Source organism: Onychomys torridus, chromosome 5 (genome assembly GCF_903995425.1).
Source record: "Onychomys torridus chromosome 5, mOncTor1.1, whole genome shotgun sequence".
NCBI lineage: Eukaryota > Metazoa > Chordata > Mammalia > Rodentia > Cricetidae > Onychomys > Onychomys torridus.
In genome coordinates, this window is record NC_050447.1 from 11,958,438 (window position 1) to 11,972,288 (window position 13,851).

Genomic DNA, 13,851 nt, shown 5'->3' on the forward strand with positions numbered 1-13,851 from the left:
CTATGTAATAGTTTCAGAAAGCAGACCAATGGACTGTTAGGATTAAGGTTCATGTATCTGCTCCAATAGTCACTAAGCTCTAGCCAGCAGTCAGTCTGTCCATCACGTTTGTTGCCAGGACAAGGGACTTACTATAGGGAGTCCAGGCATCAACCTGACAGCCGCTCTCCCGCTTGAAATCACAGGATACAGATGTATACAGCATGTCATTCTGTGGGGCTCAAACATGAGCCACCAGCACCCGAAAGACCACTTTTGATTCCCTGACGTACATCCTCCCAGAGAAGGAGACACCGCAGGGAAGACACAAAACTTAATTTAATAGAAATTTTGTTTTAGTTCTTACACTCTCAGTGTGAGCTGTGCAGAACTGGCTGCCCACAAGTGGCCCAGTCCTGGGGGCAAGGGAGAAAGGGGATGAGAAGACCCCCATTCTTCCTCAGTGCTGGGGGTGGGAGGAACACCCCCCTTTCTCCTGCCCTCCTCTGAGATCCAGGAAGGAGAGCAGATTGAAGTATCAAGCCTAGGACTTTTCCTCCACATCCCTGTTCCTGGAGTTGGAGGGTAGTGACCACGGGTTGAGAGATAAAGGGACACAAGGAAAAGATGTTGATTCAAATGAGAAGCCAGGAGGTGAGGGCTGAAGGAAAATTAAGACAAACACCAGTAAAAAAAATGGGGGGCGGGGAGGGGGGAACAGAATCAGAATCCACCCCAGATCTGAACCTGCCTGGAAAAAATGCAAAGTTCCTGAGTCTCATAGAGACATTATTGGGAGCAGCCAGCTCTGCAGCGGGGTGTTCAGGCCTCAGTCCAGCCCTGGAGGCAGGTGGCATGGCCTCCTACAGCTCATCCTTGGCCTGGCCAGTGGCATCCTCCTCCTCTTCCTCCTTCTCATCCTCATCTTCGTCATCTTCATCTCTGTCATCTTCCTCCTCTCTGTCCTCAGCCTCTTCCTCCTCTTTACGCTTCTTGTCCTCTTCTTCCTCCTTCAGCCTCTGCTCCTCATCCTGCTTGTCCTTCATCTGCTTCTCAGAAGCCTGTGGGGACAGACAACACCGGGTTAGTAGTACCTGGCTCTCACCTGCCTGTCAGGCCCTCCAGCTGACCCCCAGTAAGACAAGAACCCTGGCTCACCTTGGTGACACCCCATGTCTCATTGCCAAACTCCTCTGCATAGGCCTCATCATTGGTGATGAGAAAATTGTCAAAGATTGTGCCGGACTTGACCTGGGGAAGGATGGAAAGAGCTCGTCAGCAGTGACTTCTGACAGCCCTGGCTCTGAACAGGGCTCTATTTCCACCCTGTGGGGCAGTAAGTGTGGTTGGACATGCCTTTAATCCTAGCACTAAGGAGGCAGAGGCCAGACTACTTATGGAGTACCAAGCCTGCCAATTTACATAGTGAAACTCTGTCGTTCCCCCTCACCCAAAAAAAGGGGGAAGGGGTTGTTGGTGAAGTGGGAAGGCAAGGAGGAAAGAATTCCAGGCCAGATTGGGCTACAAGGTAAATTCCAAGACAGCTGAGGAGATATATGAAGACCAGCCTGCCTCAAAAATCTTAAAAAAAAAAAAAAAAAAAAAGTGTGTGTGTGTGTGTGACACAGGGAATACTTCAGTTCAAAAGCTGTGCTTTCAGGACTGAGACCTCTGCCCTAGTGATCTGTGCTACGGACTTCACTTTTCACACAACTCCTTCCTCTGTAAAAACAGTTACACTGGGGACTCACTTTTTCAGGTACCAACCTAACACATGCCAAGAATAGTCCTGGGCACAGAAAACATACCAATGGTAAAAATTCAGTACCAATGTTTTTTGTTCTTGTTTTTCTTTTAGTTTTATTTCATTATGTGGTCAGAGTTCTAATGAGGGCGATTTGAGCTGATTTTGCACATGTACAAAGTAGCTCAGTGGGGCCAAATAAAGGCACTTGCTGCCATAGTTAATTCCCAGGAGACACATGAGGAGTTTTCATGACCTTCGTATGTGCAGTCACATAAATTCAAAGTAAGTAAAAATGTATTAAGAATAAAACCAACTTTCTCACCAGGTGCTGGTGGCACATGCCTTCAATCCCAACATTTGGGAGGCAGATCTCTCAGAGTTTGAAGTCAGCCCTGGTCTCCAGAGTGAGTTCCAGGACAGCTAGGGCTACACAGAGAAACCCTGTCTTGAAACCCAACCCCTACTTCCAAAAAACCCCTAACTTTCTCTTCTGCTGTGAAGAAAAAGGAGATAAAACAGGAAATGCCTCCCAAAATGTACTGTTTTGGGAGTCTGGAAACCTTGAGGTGGTGCCTGTGCCGTTCTTCCCTCCAGATCTACCAGTATCATCCTCATCTTGAGGTTTCCCAGGAATCCTTGTCTTTCCTGTGCCTCACCTGCCAGAGATCTAGGCCTAGTACAGCAAAATTATCATAGGCATAGATGTTGGCATCCGGGGAGTATTCAGGATTGTCAATTTCTGGGTGTATCCAGGTACCCTTGTAATCTGGGTTGTCAATCTGACGTGGCTTCCACTCGCCCTGCAGAAGAGAACCAAATGAGTAGAGGTGGACATGCTCCTCAGTACAAATCACCCTGCCGGGACCCCCAAAGCCCACCTTGTTTTCGTTTCTGCAGTGCAATTTTAATTACAGCCACAGGCAAGCTTCCGACCAGTGAGCCACACCCACCACTCAAGCTTACCTTGTACTCAGGATTCTGAATTACTGGTGGTTCCCACTCCCCATCCATCTCTTCATCCCAGTCCTCAGGCTTCTTAGCATCAGGGTCAGGGATGTGCTCAGGCTTGTCCCAGTCCTAGGAGTACACATGGAGACCAGAGTGAACCCAGGTGTCCCCCACTCTATGATGGGGGTGGAGCCACTGTCTAAGCACCAACCTCAGGTTTAGAATCTGTGGGGTCATCAATCTTGGCTCGTTCGTCCCAGTCTTCTGGCTTGGCAGCATTAGGATCCTTTATCTTCTTGGGTGGCAGAAAGTCCCAATCATCCTCCAAGGAGCCTGACTCCACCTGGCTGTTGTCAATTTTCACCTCATAGGTGTTGTCTGGCCGCACAATCAGCGTGTACAGGTGTGTGAATTCATCATCCTGAAGAGGGAAGGTGGTGAGCAGCCCCTCCCAACAGGCTACTACCTGGGCCTCCCATGACAGCCATTTAAATGACTACCCCAGGCACACCTTACACCGGATATCCTTGTTGATCAGCACATTCTTGCCCTTGTAGTTGAAGATGACATGAACCTTCTTGGTGCCAGGACCGCAGATGTCCGGACCTATGTAAGAAGCACAGGCAGGCTGCCTACTAAGGCAGGCTCTATCCCTCCTCACGAAGACCTAACTTCATTTGTTTTTTTAAACTTTCCTCTGTATCTGTACCATGCCTGTGCAGGAGCATGCAGGTCAGAAGTGGGCACTGGATCCTCTGCCACCCAACAAGAGAAAAGGTCCTGATGCTACCAACTGCGTGCTGGGGGCTGAACCTGTGTCCCCTGGATCCACTGAATCATCTCTCCAGCCCCTACTTTGTTTCTGGCAGAGGAAGAATACTGTTATATATAACCGAGGCTGGCCTTAAACTATTAATTAATTTACATCAGTCTTCAGTGGTCTAAATGCTGGAATTACATGTGTGCACCACTATACCTAGCCAGGAATAAAGATCTGATTTTTTTTTTTTTTTTGGAGACAGGTTTTCTTTACATATCTGACTGTCCCGGAACCCACACAGATGCACCTGCCTTGGCTGCACCCAGTACTAGGATTAAAGGCATGTGCTACCATGTCAGGCTCAAAGGCCCGATTTTAAACTCAGGACAAATCTGAAGATTACCATTCTGGGGCCAGCAAGTGGCTCAGAGGTAAATCAGGTGCTTCCCACCAAGCCTGACAACCTGAATTCAATCCCAGAATCCAGATGACAAAAGAGATTTCTGAAGTTGTCCTCTGACCTTCACACTAGCAAGCTCACACACACATACACACACGCACTCAAAAGGTTTTCCAGTGACTTAGATTCGGTAACTGGCTTCATTTCTAAAATTAGGAAACATCTAGAAATGATCATACAAATGAACAATATAAACCGGGACAACTAACATAGTAAAACCCTTAAGGTTTTGTCCCTTCAGGACAAAATCTTCATCATCCAAGTGCTTTCCTGGTTGTGAAGATCAGCTTTCTGAGTACGAACAGTTCAGTCTGTGCCCACTATCCAATGGGCAGAGGTCAGCACTGGCTGGGGCCCCCCCTCACCAAACATGATGTTGTATTCCGAGTCTCCGTGCATGTCCTTCTGGTCCAAACTACCCGGAAACAGCTTCACATAACCGCCCCCACAGTCGATATTCTGCTCATGCTTCACCGTGAACTGTACCACCAGTGTCTGGCCCTTGTTGCTGAAGGGTTCGAATCTAGCGGACAGCGCGTAAAACCGGGCATCTTGACTTGTCTGCAGCCCTGTGATGGGATGGGGGTGTGCCGTCAGGGGGACCCGAGTGCCCTAGCCCTCGAAGGGCACAGATGACCTCCCCTTCCTCCCCCCACCTTTCCTTGGCTCCCGGGTTCCTGGGAAAAGCCCAAGCTCGGGGTGCTGGCTACAGCTTCCTCCAGGAAATCGCCCTGAATCTCAACACCCACTCCCTGCCTGCCTCTTACCTTTATCCTTCTCCTGGTCCCCGTAGAATTTGCCAGAACTGAGGATAAATTTGCCAAAATCGGACTTGTGTTTGGATTCGACCCAGCGGTTGGTCCAGTCATCTGGTGGGGGGGGCGCAGTCAGATCAGCTGGCCGGCCGACCCCCGCCCCCATACCCAACGTCTGCCAGGGCTCTCAAGCAGGTGGGGGCGGGGAGGGGGTTCCCAGCCCAACCTCGAACTTGACACCTCGAGCGGCTTCAGGTCCTTGGACGGACCCTAACTCCGGGCGCGGGGCACCGCTGTGCCTTCCACGTCCCCCAAGGACGCACGACAGGAACCGCCCGCGGCTCCGGTCCCCCCGGGGCCACCGTGTTGGCCCTCTGAGCCGTAATTGCATTTACACGCGACGAGGCAGCCACGGCTCGGGGCCCAGCCGTCGCTGACGCGGCCTCGAAGCGGGCCAGGACCTTACCTCCGTCCAAGAACTGCTCTTTGAAATAGACGGCAGGCTCTGCGGCGGCCAGGCCGAGGAGGCCGAGCAGGAGCGGCACCGAGAGGAGCATGGCGGGCCGAGGGGGCGGCGGCGCACGGGCCCTTCCACACGAGCGTCAGGCAGCGGCTCTGCGGTACTGACGGCCGCGGCCGCCGCGGCTCCGACTTATATGCACTCACCTCTCACACCAACCTGCCACGACCGCTGAGCCCGCCCCTCGGTCCTTTTGACTGGTTTAGGCCCGCGGCGGCCCCTTCTCATTGCATCCGAGGCGGCTCAGCAGGTTAGGCTGTGGCTCGGAACGCTGGGATCCCAGATGGCCGATTTCTATTGGTCGCACCGTGGACCAATGGGGGTCGACCACGCGTTGTGGGGGACGCCCCCTGGAGGGGTGGGGGCCGCCGGCCCTCGGCGGGTCACGTGACCGGGCCTCCGGGCAGCCCCGCCCTTGCTGGTGCGAGTCCCTGTCTTCCCTTGGTCTGGTTTAAAGAGTCGGCGCCAGCCAGCCCAGGTGTTAACCGTGAGGGACCACGACCCGGCTCAGCGTCGCCCATTTGCCACCCTCTCTGGACAGAGGGACGGAGGAAGGCCCCCTCGCCGCTTTCCGTCTGTCCCGCACTTAGGGAACGCCCACCCGGTGGAGCGCTTTTCCTGTTCAGGATAAGGGCAAGTGCCAGTATCCTGGGGCTTCCCGGCATCCTAGTGTCACGGCTGTTCAGGCCGCTAGAAAGGGCCAGCTTTCCCCTCCTTCGGTCCCGTAGCAGCCTGTCAGACCACGACTGTGTGACATGGTGCAAGTCGCTTTGCCTCTCTGAAATAACAGAGGCCAAGAGGGGTGACCCTGAGCTATCTGGCAAAAGTGCGTTTAAACCTTTAGGGCTATCCACGGTTTCAGGGCAGGAAACACAGAGGTCTCAGAGGTGTGGCCCTAAGCGTGTTTCCTCGGGTGAGAGGTACGGTTATCTTTTTTTTACTCTGAGCTGGGAAATGAGAGGGGTCACTCCTTTGTGGTCTCCCACAAACGACTTGGCTTTTGCAATTAAACGGCTACGGGCAAAGGGCAAGGGGTGCCGTTTAGGAGAAAAAAAGGACACAGATGGCTCTGGTGATAGAGTCCTAGGCCGATAAGCAGGACCCTTGGGTCTTGAGTCCTCTAGCTCAAGTCATGTGGCTGTGGCCAGATCCCTGCCTGCTGTTAGGAGGAGGAAGGGCCGCACCTGTGGGGAGTGGGGGATGGGAGGTGTTTCTAAACTGAGGAAATGGGAACGCTGGGACGGTTTATGGACTGGGCCCAGGGAATCCTTACAAAATGGAGTGCTTCCTTCTCAGTGAGAAAAATTCAGCAGTGAATGACACTTGAGGTCAAGAAGTTGAGGCTCCACCCCATCCTCCAAGCAATGTACAAAACTAAGTATTGCTGGTGTAGGTCCCTCTCGAGGATACCGAAGTTCAGAGTGATCTTCACAGACCTGTGATTGACTCTCCCTCCTGTCCTGTGCCACTGACTCATACGCTTGAAGCCTCCTGCTTTATGGTTAACACACCTGTTGCTTGGAATGGAACCCAGGGATTTGTGCATGCCCTCTAGGGGCTGAGATACATCCTTACTTGGAAGTTTTGACAGAGTCTCACTGTGTAGCCCATACTACTCTCAAATGCACATCAATCCTAGAAACCACATAAGAAACTGGATCTGGGGGCTCAAGAGATGGCTTAGTGGTTAAACTCTTCCAAATGACCCCACCCACATTCCCAGCACCCACAGGAAGCCTCACAACCATCTGTAACTCCAGTTCCAGAGGGTCTGAAGCCCTCTTCTGTGGTCATGAAGCATGCAAATGGTATAGAGACACACATACAGGAAAACACCTATACAAATAAAATGAAAAGTCGTTAAAAGTTGAATGTGGTAATGTACATCTAAACCCAGTACTACTACAGCAGGATGGAAGGCAGAGACAGAAGGATTACTCAGAAGTTCTAGACCAGCTAGCATGCAACCCAGCAGCAAAAAAGAATAAGAACCTGCCTCAGGTAAGGTGGAAGGCAAGAACCAAGTCCTTAAAGTTGTCCTCTGACCTCCACACATGTGCTGTAGTACACAGAAACTATACTAATATTTTTTAAAGAAAAACCAGGTATTGTAGCAGACCTTTAATCCCAGCCCTGGGATGGCAGGGGCTCTGGTGGATCTCTGTGGATTCCAATCCAGTCTGATGGTCCACACAGAGTGATCTAGGTCAGCCAGGGTTACATGGTGAGACCCTGTCACAGAAGAAAAAAACTAACATAAGCCTTAGGGACAAAGAAGTTATTCTGAACTGAGGAGAGAGGGGGCCGAAAGTGATGAGTCCTCAGTACGGGACTTGACTATAGGGTTGGAATTGGGGGAGGACTAAAAATGACGTGTAACAGGCTCAGACACAGGCCAGGCGGTGGTGGCGCACGCCTTTAATCCCAGCACTCAGGAGGCAGAGCCAGGTGGATCTCTGAGTTCGAGGCCAGCGTGGTCTACAGATCGAGATCCAGGACAGGCTCCAAAATCACAGAGAAACCCTGTCTCAAAAACACCAAAAAAACCAAACAAACAAACAAAAAAAAAACCCCACAAAACAACAACAAAACCAAACAAACAAAACAAAAACAACAACAAAAAAAACCAGGCTCAGACAATGGTGATGAACATTGCTTATGAGAGTACCTTAGAACTGGGGATGTCCTACAGTGACAGAGTCCTTGCCTAAAAAGCATGAGGTTCTGGGTTCTTTTCCTACACTAGGAAAAAAGTCCAAGGCATGATCCACACCTAAATTATTGTTACCAGCTGGGTGGTGGTAACATATGCCTTTATTCCTAGCACTTGGGAGAGGTTATGCTTTTGTTTTCATAGGAAACAAAAGGCCATAGATTCCTTCAAGGTTAATAGAGATCAGGTTTGATCAGGGGAGAACCCCTGAATATCTTGACTATAGACATAAAGAAATAAACCAAGGAAAAACTACAAGATGGTGATGTACATATGATCCCTCTGCATGGGAACAGTTCTGAGACTGGACAATAAATGTTACAATTAGTTTACCTATAACTTGGCCATTGTCTCAATTTTCTCAGGGTCTTCTGGAGAGATTATCACTAACAAACAACAGGAAGCAGTCTAGAGAATACAACGCCCACATTCCCAAGAAGTGGGGTAGGTTTTTTGGTCATTCAGTGGGTTATAGATGTTTGTCATCATTTAGAGGAGTTATAGGAATATAGGATAAAAAGATAACTTTTAAAAAATTATTTGTTTTGTATGCATGGGTGTTTTGCCTACATGTATGTCTGTGTGACGGTATCAGATTTCGGAGTAACATATAGTTGTAACCTGCCATGTGGGTTCTAGGTTTGAACACATGTCCTCTGGAAGAGCAGTTAGGATTCTTAGCCATCATTCCAGCCCCTAAAAAGACAACTTTTAACCTCCAATATTTTGCATTGATATGAATTGTGGTATATAATCTGCCTACATTGATACAAATTTAAAGTTATTTTTGTTATACTGTATGTGTTCCTACTCTTGTTTGGGGTATTATACTTATGCATCTCATTTAAAAAATGTATCATTAAGAAATACAGGCCCGGTGGTGGTGGCACACTCGGGAGGCAGAGCCAGGCAGATCTCTGTGAGTTCGAGGCCAGCCTGGTCTATAGAGCAAGATCCAGGGCAAGCACCAAAAACTACACTGAGAAACCCTGTCTCAAAAGAAAGAAAAAGAAAAGAAACTGTCCTTGCCTCAACTATTGACAGTTACTGTCTAAACTGGACATTCAGGACACGAAGGAAAGTGACTGCCAAACTTTGTCAAGACAGATTGGAACAGCCCTTCAAAATTCCTGCTTCACAGAAAAGTCTACCAGATATTCTAGGCCTGTAGGCTGAAAATGGATACCCCGACATTGCAGAGGAATCTTGGGTGACTGTCCAAGCAGCCAGATATCTCTGTCATTTCTACAGTTTTGAAAGTGGCCTGTACTGCACTTCCTGTTTACTAAGATAATATTACACCCTTCTGAGGTCTTTGATGGAGGTGAAGAGTAGATAGTTATAGCTATAATTTTCCTTAGTAATGATAGAAAGTAAATTAGGTACAAAACTTTGGACTCACCCAGATAAGCTAGATAAGGGAGCATTTTCTCTGAACTTGCCAAATGCAAATGGACCGGATAGAGACAGGGTTTTGCTGTGTAGCTTTGCGCCTTTCCTGGAACTCGCTTTGGAGACCAGGCTGGCCCTAACTCACAGAGATCCACCTGCCTCTGCTTCCTGAGTGCTGGGATTACAGGCGTGTGCCACCACCGCCCGGCCTAGATGTGTTACTTTTGTTTATGCTGTATTTGTTTAGCTAGGTAAAGATATGTTGCTGTTTTACCTTGCCTGCCTAAGGTACCTGATTGGTCTAATAAAAGCTGAATAGCTAGTATTATTTTACCTAGTAATAGCCAGTAGCTAGGCAGAGTAGGGACAGTCAGGGCTGGTGGGCAGAGAGAATATATAGGAAGAGGAATCTAGGTTTGAGGGACAAGGGAGAAAAAGAGGAAGTTGCCTGGGGCCAGCTCGCCAGGCAGCCACCAGACTGATAGACAGACACAGAGGAAGCAGAAAAGTAGGACATACAGAAGGAAAGAAAGGTAGAGTCCTGAGGCAAAACGTAGATGAAGAGAAACAGGTTAAATTAAGTTAAAAGAGCTAGTGAGGCAAGCATAAAATAAGGCTGAGCATTCATAATGAATAAGTCTCCATTTCATGATTTGGGGACTGGTGTTTCAAGAAAGCCTGCTCCAGAGGTGTAGTGTAATAAACTTTGGTTCACTGTGAAGATGTCTTTGCAAAGGTGCCTTCTCATTGGTTTAATAAAGAACTGAATAGCCACTAGCTAGGCAGGAAGAGGCTAGGCAGGACTTCAGGCAGAGAGAAAAGAAGAGATGAATCTAAGCCCAGGGGAGACACCAGAGGAGAGGAAGCAGGACATACAGGAGGAGAGGTAAAAGCCATGACCCACATGGCAGCATGTAAGAGAAATGGGTTAATTTAAGTTATGAGATAATTAAAAACAAGGCTTAGCTAAGGCCAAGCTTTCATAATTAATAAGTCTCTGCATCATGATTTTGGGGCTGGTGGTCCAAGAAAGCCTGCTACACAGAGGCTTACCCATTTACCTACTTTCTTGTCATCAACCTTAATTTAGTTTCATTTTGTGCTCAGCACAAAGGGCCTCCATCATGGTTGGATGTAAGTATACAAAAATGGGCATGGTGATTGTCTAAGGCTTTGACAGTTTTGTGGATACTATATGTTAGGTAATTGTGAATGAAGAGATTTTGACAGCTTGTGGTAATCATAAATGAAGAGGTTTTGACAGCTTTGTGGATACTGTATGCTAAGTAATTGTGAATGAAGGTTTCTCAGAGCTCTTGTAAAGCAGTCAGTATGTACTCCATCTCTGAGCACAGGGTCTAATTATATATCCCTGGATTTCTTCCTACCTCTGAGGGCACCAGATCCCCAAGAACTGGAGATACAGATGGTTATGAGCCACCATGTGGGTGCTGGGAACTGAACCTGGGCCCTCTGGAAGAGCATTCAATGATCTTACTCTCTCACCCATGTATCCATCCCCCAAAGAGCAATTTTTAAAAATTAATTAATTTATTTTTCTATTATCAGCTTGATACAGTATAAATTCTTATCCTAATAGTGAAATGTTTCACTGAGTGTTGCTCAGTAATTGAGTAAAACCAAATCTTATTATAAGCCACAGTCATCCTAAGGTCCCCCATGCCATATGTATAGCCTCCATGGTTCTGTGGGTTGCAGTCTGATTGTTCTTTGCTTTATATCTAGAATCCACTTATGAGTGAGTACATAGCATGTTTGCCCTTCTGAGTTTGGGTTACCTCACTCAGGATGATTTTTTCTAGTTCCATCCATTTGCCTGCAAATTTCATGCTGTCAATGTTTTTCTCTGCTGAGCAGTATTCCATTGTGTATATGTACCACATTTTCTTAATCCATTCTTCAGTTGATGGGCATCTAGGTTGTTTCCAGGTTTTGGCTATTACAAATAATGCTGCTATGAACATAGTTGAGCATGTAGCTTTGTGGTATGGTTGAGCATTCCTTGGGTATATGCCCAAGAGTGGTATGGCTGGGTCTTGAGGTAGTTCGATTCCCAATTTTCTGAGAAACTGCCATACTGACTTCCACAGTGGTTGTACAAGTTTGTAATCCCACCAACAGTGGAGGAGTGTTCCCTTTGCTCCACATCCTCTCCAACACTGACTGTCATTAGTGTTTTTGATCATAGCCATTCTGACAGGTGTAAGGTGGTATCTCAGAGTCATTTTGATTTGCATTTCCCTGATGACTAAGGATGTTGAGCATTTCTTTAAATGTCTTTCAGCCATTTGTGATTCTTCTTTTGAGAATTCTCTGTTTAGCTCTTTAGCCCATTTTTTTAATTGGATTGTTCAGTATTTTGATGTCTAGTTTCTTGAGTTCTTTATATACTGTGGAGATCAATCCTCTGTCAGATGTGGGGTTGATGAAGGTCTTTTCCCATTCTGTAGGCTGTCTTTTTGTCTTATTGACCATGTCTTTTGCCCTACAAAAGCTTCTCAGTTTCAAGAGGTCCCATTTATTAATTGTTGTGCTCAGTGTCTGTGCTGTTGGTGTTATATTTAGGAAGTGATTTCCGGTGCCAGTGCGTTCAAGAGTACTTCCTATTTTCTCTTCTATTAAGTTTAGTGTAACAGGATTTATGTTGAGGTCTTTGATCCACTTGGACTTCAGTTTTGTGCATGGTGACAGATATGGATCTTTTTGTAATCTTTTACATATTGACATCCAGTTATGCCAACACCAGTTGTTGAAGATACTTTCTTTTTTCCATTGTTTAGTTTTGGCTTTTTTGTCAAAAATCAGGTGTTCATATGTACATGGATAAATGTCAGGGCAAAGAGCAATTTTTAAAATCAAGACTTCTAACACAATTATAACCAAAGGTACACTAATTTGCTATGCACTGGAGAATGACAGAAAAAGGTTCAAAGTTGTTGTCAATTGTCTCCGCCAATAGCTCAGGCTTATTATTAACTAGCTCTTACATTTAAATTAACCCATTTCTGTTAATCTAGATATTTATTGCCACATAGCTCATGGCTTTACCTGTCCTCTAGCATCTTATTTCTTGGGCAGCTGGCTCACGTCTCTCTGACTCTGCCTTTCTTTATCTGAGTCCTCAATTTGATTGTCCTGCCTAACTTTATCCTGCCTTGCTATAGGCCAATCAGCTGTATTATTAACCAATGAGTGTAATACATATTCATAATGTAGAAAAGGGACCCATAACTATAACTGGAGCTCCAGGAATCCCAGGCCTCTGGCCTCCTTGGGCACCTGCATTCTTGTGCACATGCAGATACACATACCTACAATTAATTTGAAATAATAAAAATTAAAAATTTTAAAACTTTTAAAGGCCTCTGTTTAACATGCCAAGACACTGATGTTTCTACCAAAGCAGAAAACTCTGAACACATAATGAAAACACAACATAAATTATGGTCTCTAACTTGAGAAAGTTTTGTCTTCTTTCTTTCTTCCTTCCTTCCTTCCTTCCTTCCTTCCTTCCTTCCTTCCTTTCTTTCTTTCTCTTTCTTTCTTTCTTTCTTTCTTTCTTTCTTTCTTTCTTTCTTTCTTTCTTTCTTTCTTTTTTGAGACAGGGTTTCTCTGTGTAGCTTCAGAGCCTGTCCTGGATCTCGCTCTATAGCCCAGGCTGGCCTGTAACTCACAGAGATCCACCTGCCTCTGCCTCCCAGAATGCTGGGATCAAAAGTGTGTGCCACCACCGCCACCTGGCAAGTTTTGGTATTTCAAGCAGTAGTTTTTTAAAAATTAATTATTTATTTATTTTGGTTTTGGTTTTTCAAGACAAGGTCTCTTAGTGTAGCCCTGTCTTTCTTGGAACTCACTGTGAGACCAGGCTGGCCTCATACTCACAGAGATCCGCCTGTCTCTGCTTTCCAAGTTCTGGGACTAAAGGCACGTACCACCACCGCCCAGCTTAGGCAGTATTTATTTAGCAGTGTCCATGTTTTGTGTTCAGAACCAAGGCTAGGGCTGCTAAGATGGCATGGTGGGCAGAAGTCTTGTTGCAAAAGCCTGAGGAACTAAATTATACCTCAGGGTAGAAGGAGTTAATTGAATCCTAAAAGTTGTCCACTGTCCTCCACATGTGTGGCATGGTATGCAAGTGCCTGCATTCACACATGCATACACACAAATTGAGACCCTGCCAAAAATCAAAAGCAAGCAAAGAACCAATGCTACAGTGGTAGCTTAGCTCAACATAGCCAGGTGTGGCCTGAGACACCTTGGGTCACTGCCCTTGATTTTGAATTAATTTTGGTCACTGAATATTCAGAAACCTATTGTTACTGTTGCCAGCTTTTTGGTAACCCCCACATTGAGTCACAGGACCCCATATGAATGAAACCCATAATTTTAAAAAAGCATCAATTAGATATTATTGCCTTGAACTCCTGAGAGCACAGGGAAGTGTCGCAGCTGGAGGGCTTATAACTTTTCTGGCTGTATCCATCAACTCCTTGTTGGTTTTCATTTTTGCCTCTGAGCCTCATTTTTTCTCCTGTGAAGTAGATTTATATAGTAAC

At 46.7% G+C, this 13,851-nt stretch overlaps 1 protein-coding gene across 1 annotated transcript; it reads right to left on the minus strand.

Moving 5' to 3' along the window:
- Positions 1-300: 300 nt before the first annotated feature.
- Calr (calreticulin) lies at positions 301-5,330 on the minus strand. The gene is made up of 9 exons (XM_036188967.1): positions 5,116-5,330; positions 4,662-4,763; positions 4,260-4,463; positions 3,186-3,280; positions 2,886-3,095; positions 2,690-2,803; positions 2,383-2,526; positions 1,138-1,230; positions 301-1,040 (listed from the first exon to the last, which is right to left on the minus strand). The coding sequence occupies exons 1-9, from the start codon at positions 5,204-5,206 to the stop codon at positions 843-845; spliced, it is 1,251 nt and encodes a 416-aa protein (XP_036044860.1). The 5' UTR covers positions 5,207-5,330; the 3' UTR covers positions 301-842.
- Positions 5,331-13,851: the final 8,521 nt, after the last annotated feature.

What these genes read in the sequence shown, in the direction of transcription:
- Calr (XM_036188967.1), bottom strand. Translation starts at nt 5,206, where the DNA reads ATGCTCCTCTCGGTGCCGCTCCTGCTCGGCCTCCTCGGCCTGGCCGCC. An exon ending in GGAATACAACATCATGTTTG is followed by an intron (nt 3,281 to 4,259) that starts GTGAGGGGGGGC and finishes CTTCTTACATAG; the next exon opens with GTCCGGACATCTGCGGTCCT. An exon ending in ACAAGGATATCCGGTGTAAG is followed by an intron (nt 3,096 to 3,185) that starts GTGTGCCTGGGG and finishes TTCCCTCTTCAG; the next exon opens with GATGATGAATTCACACACCT.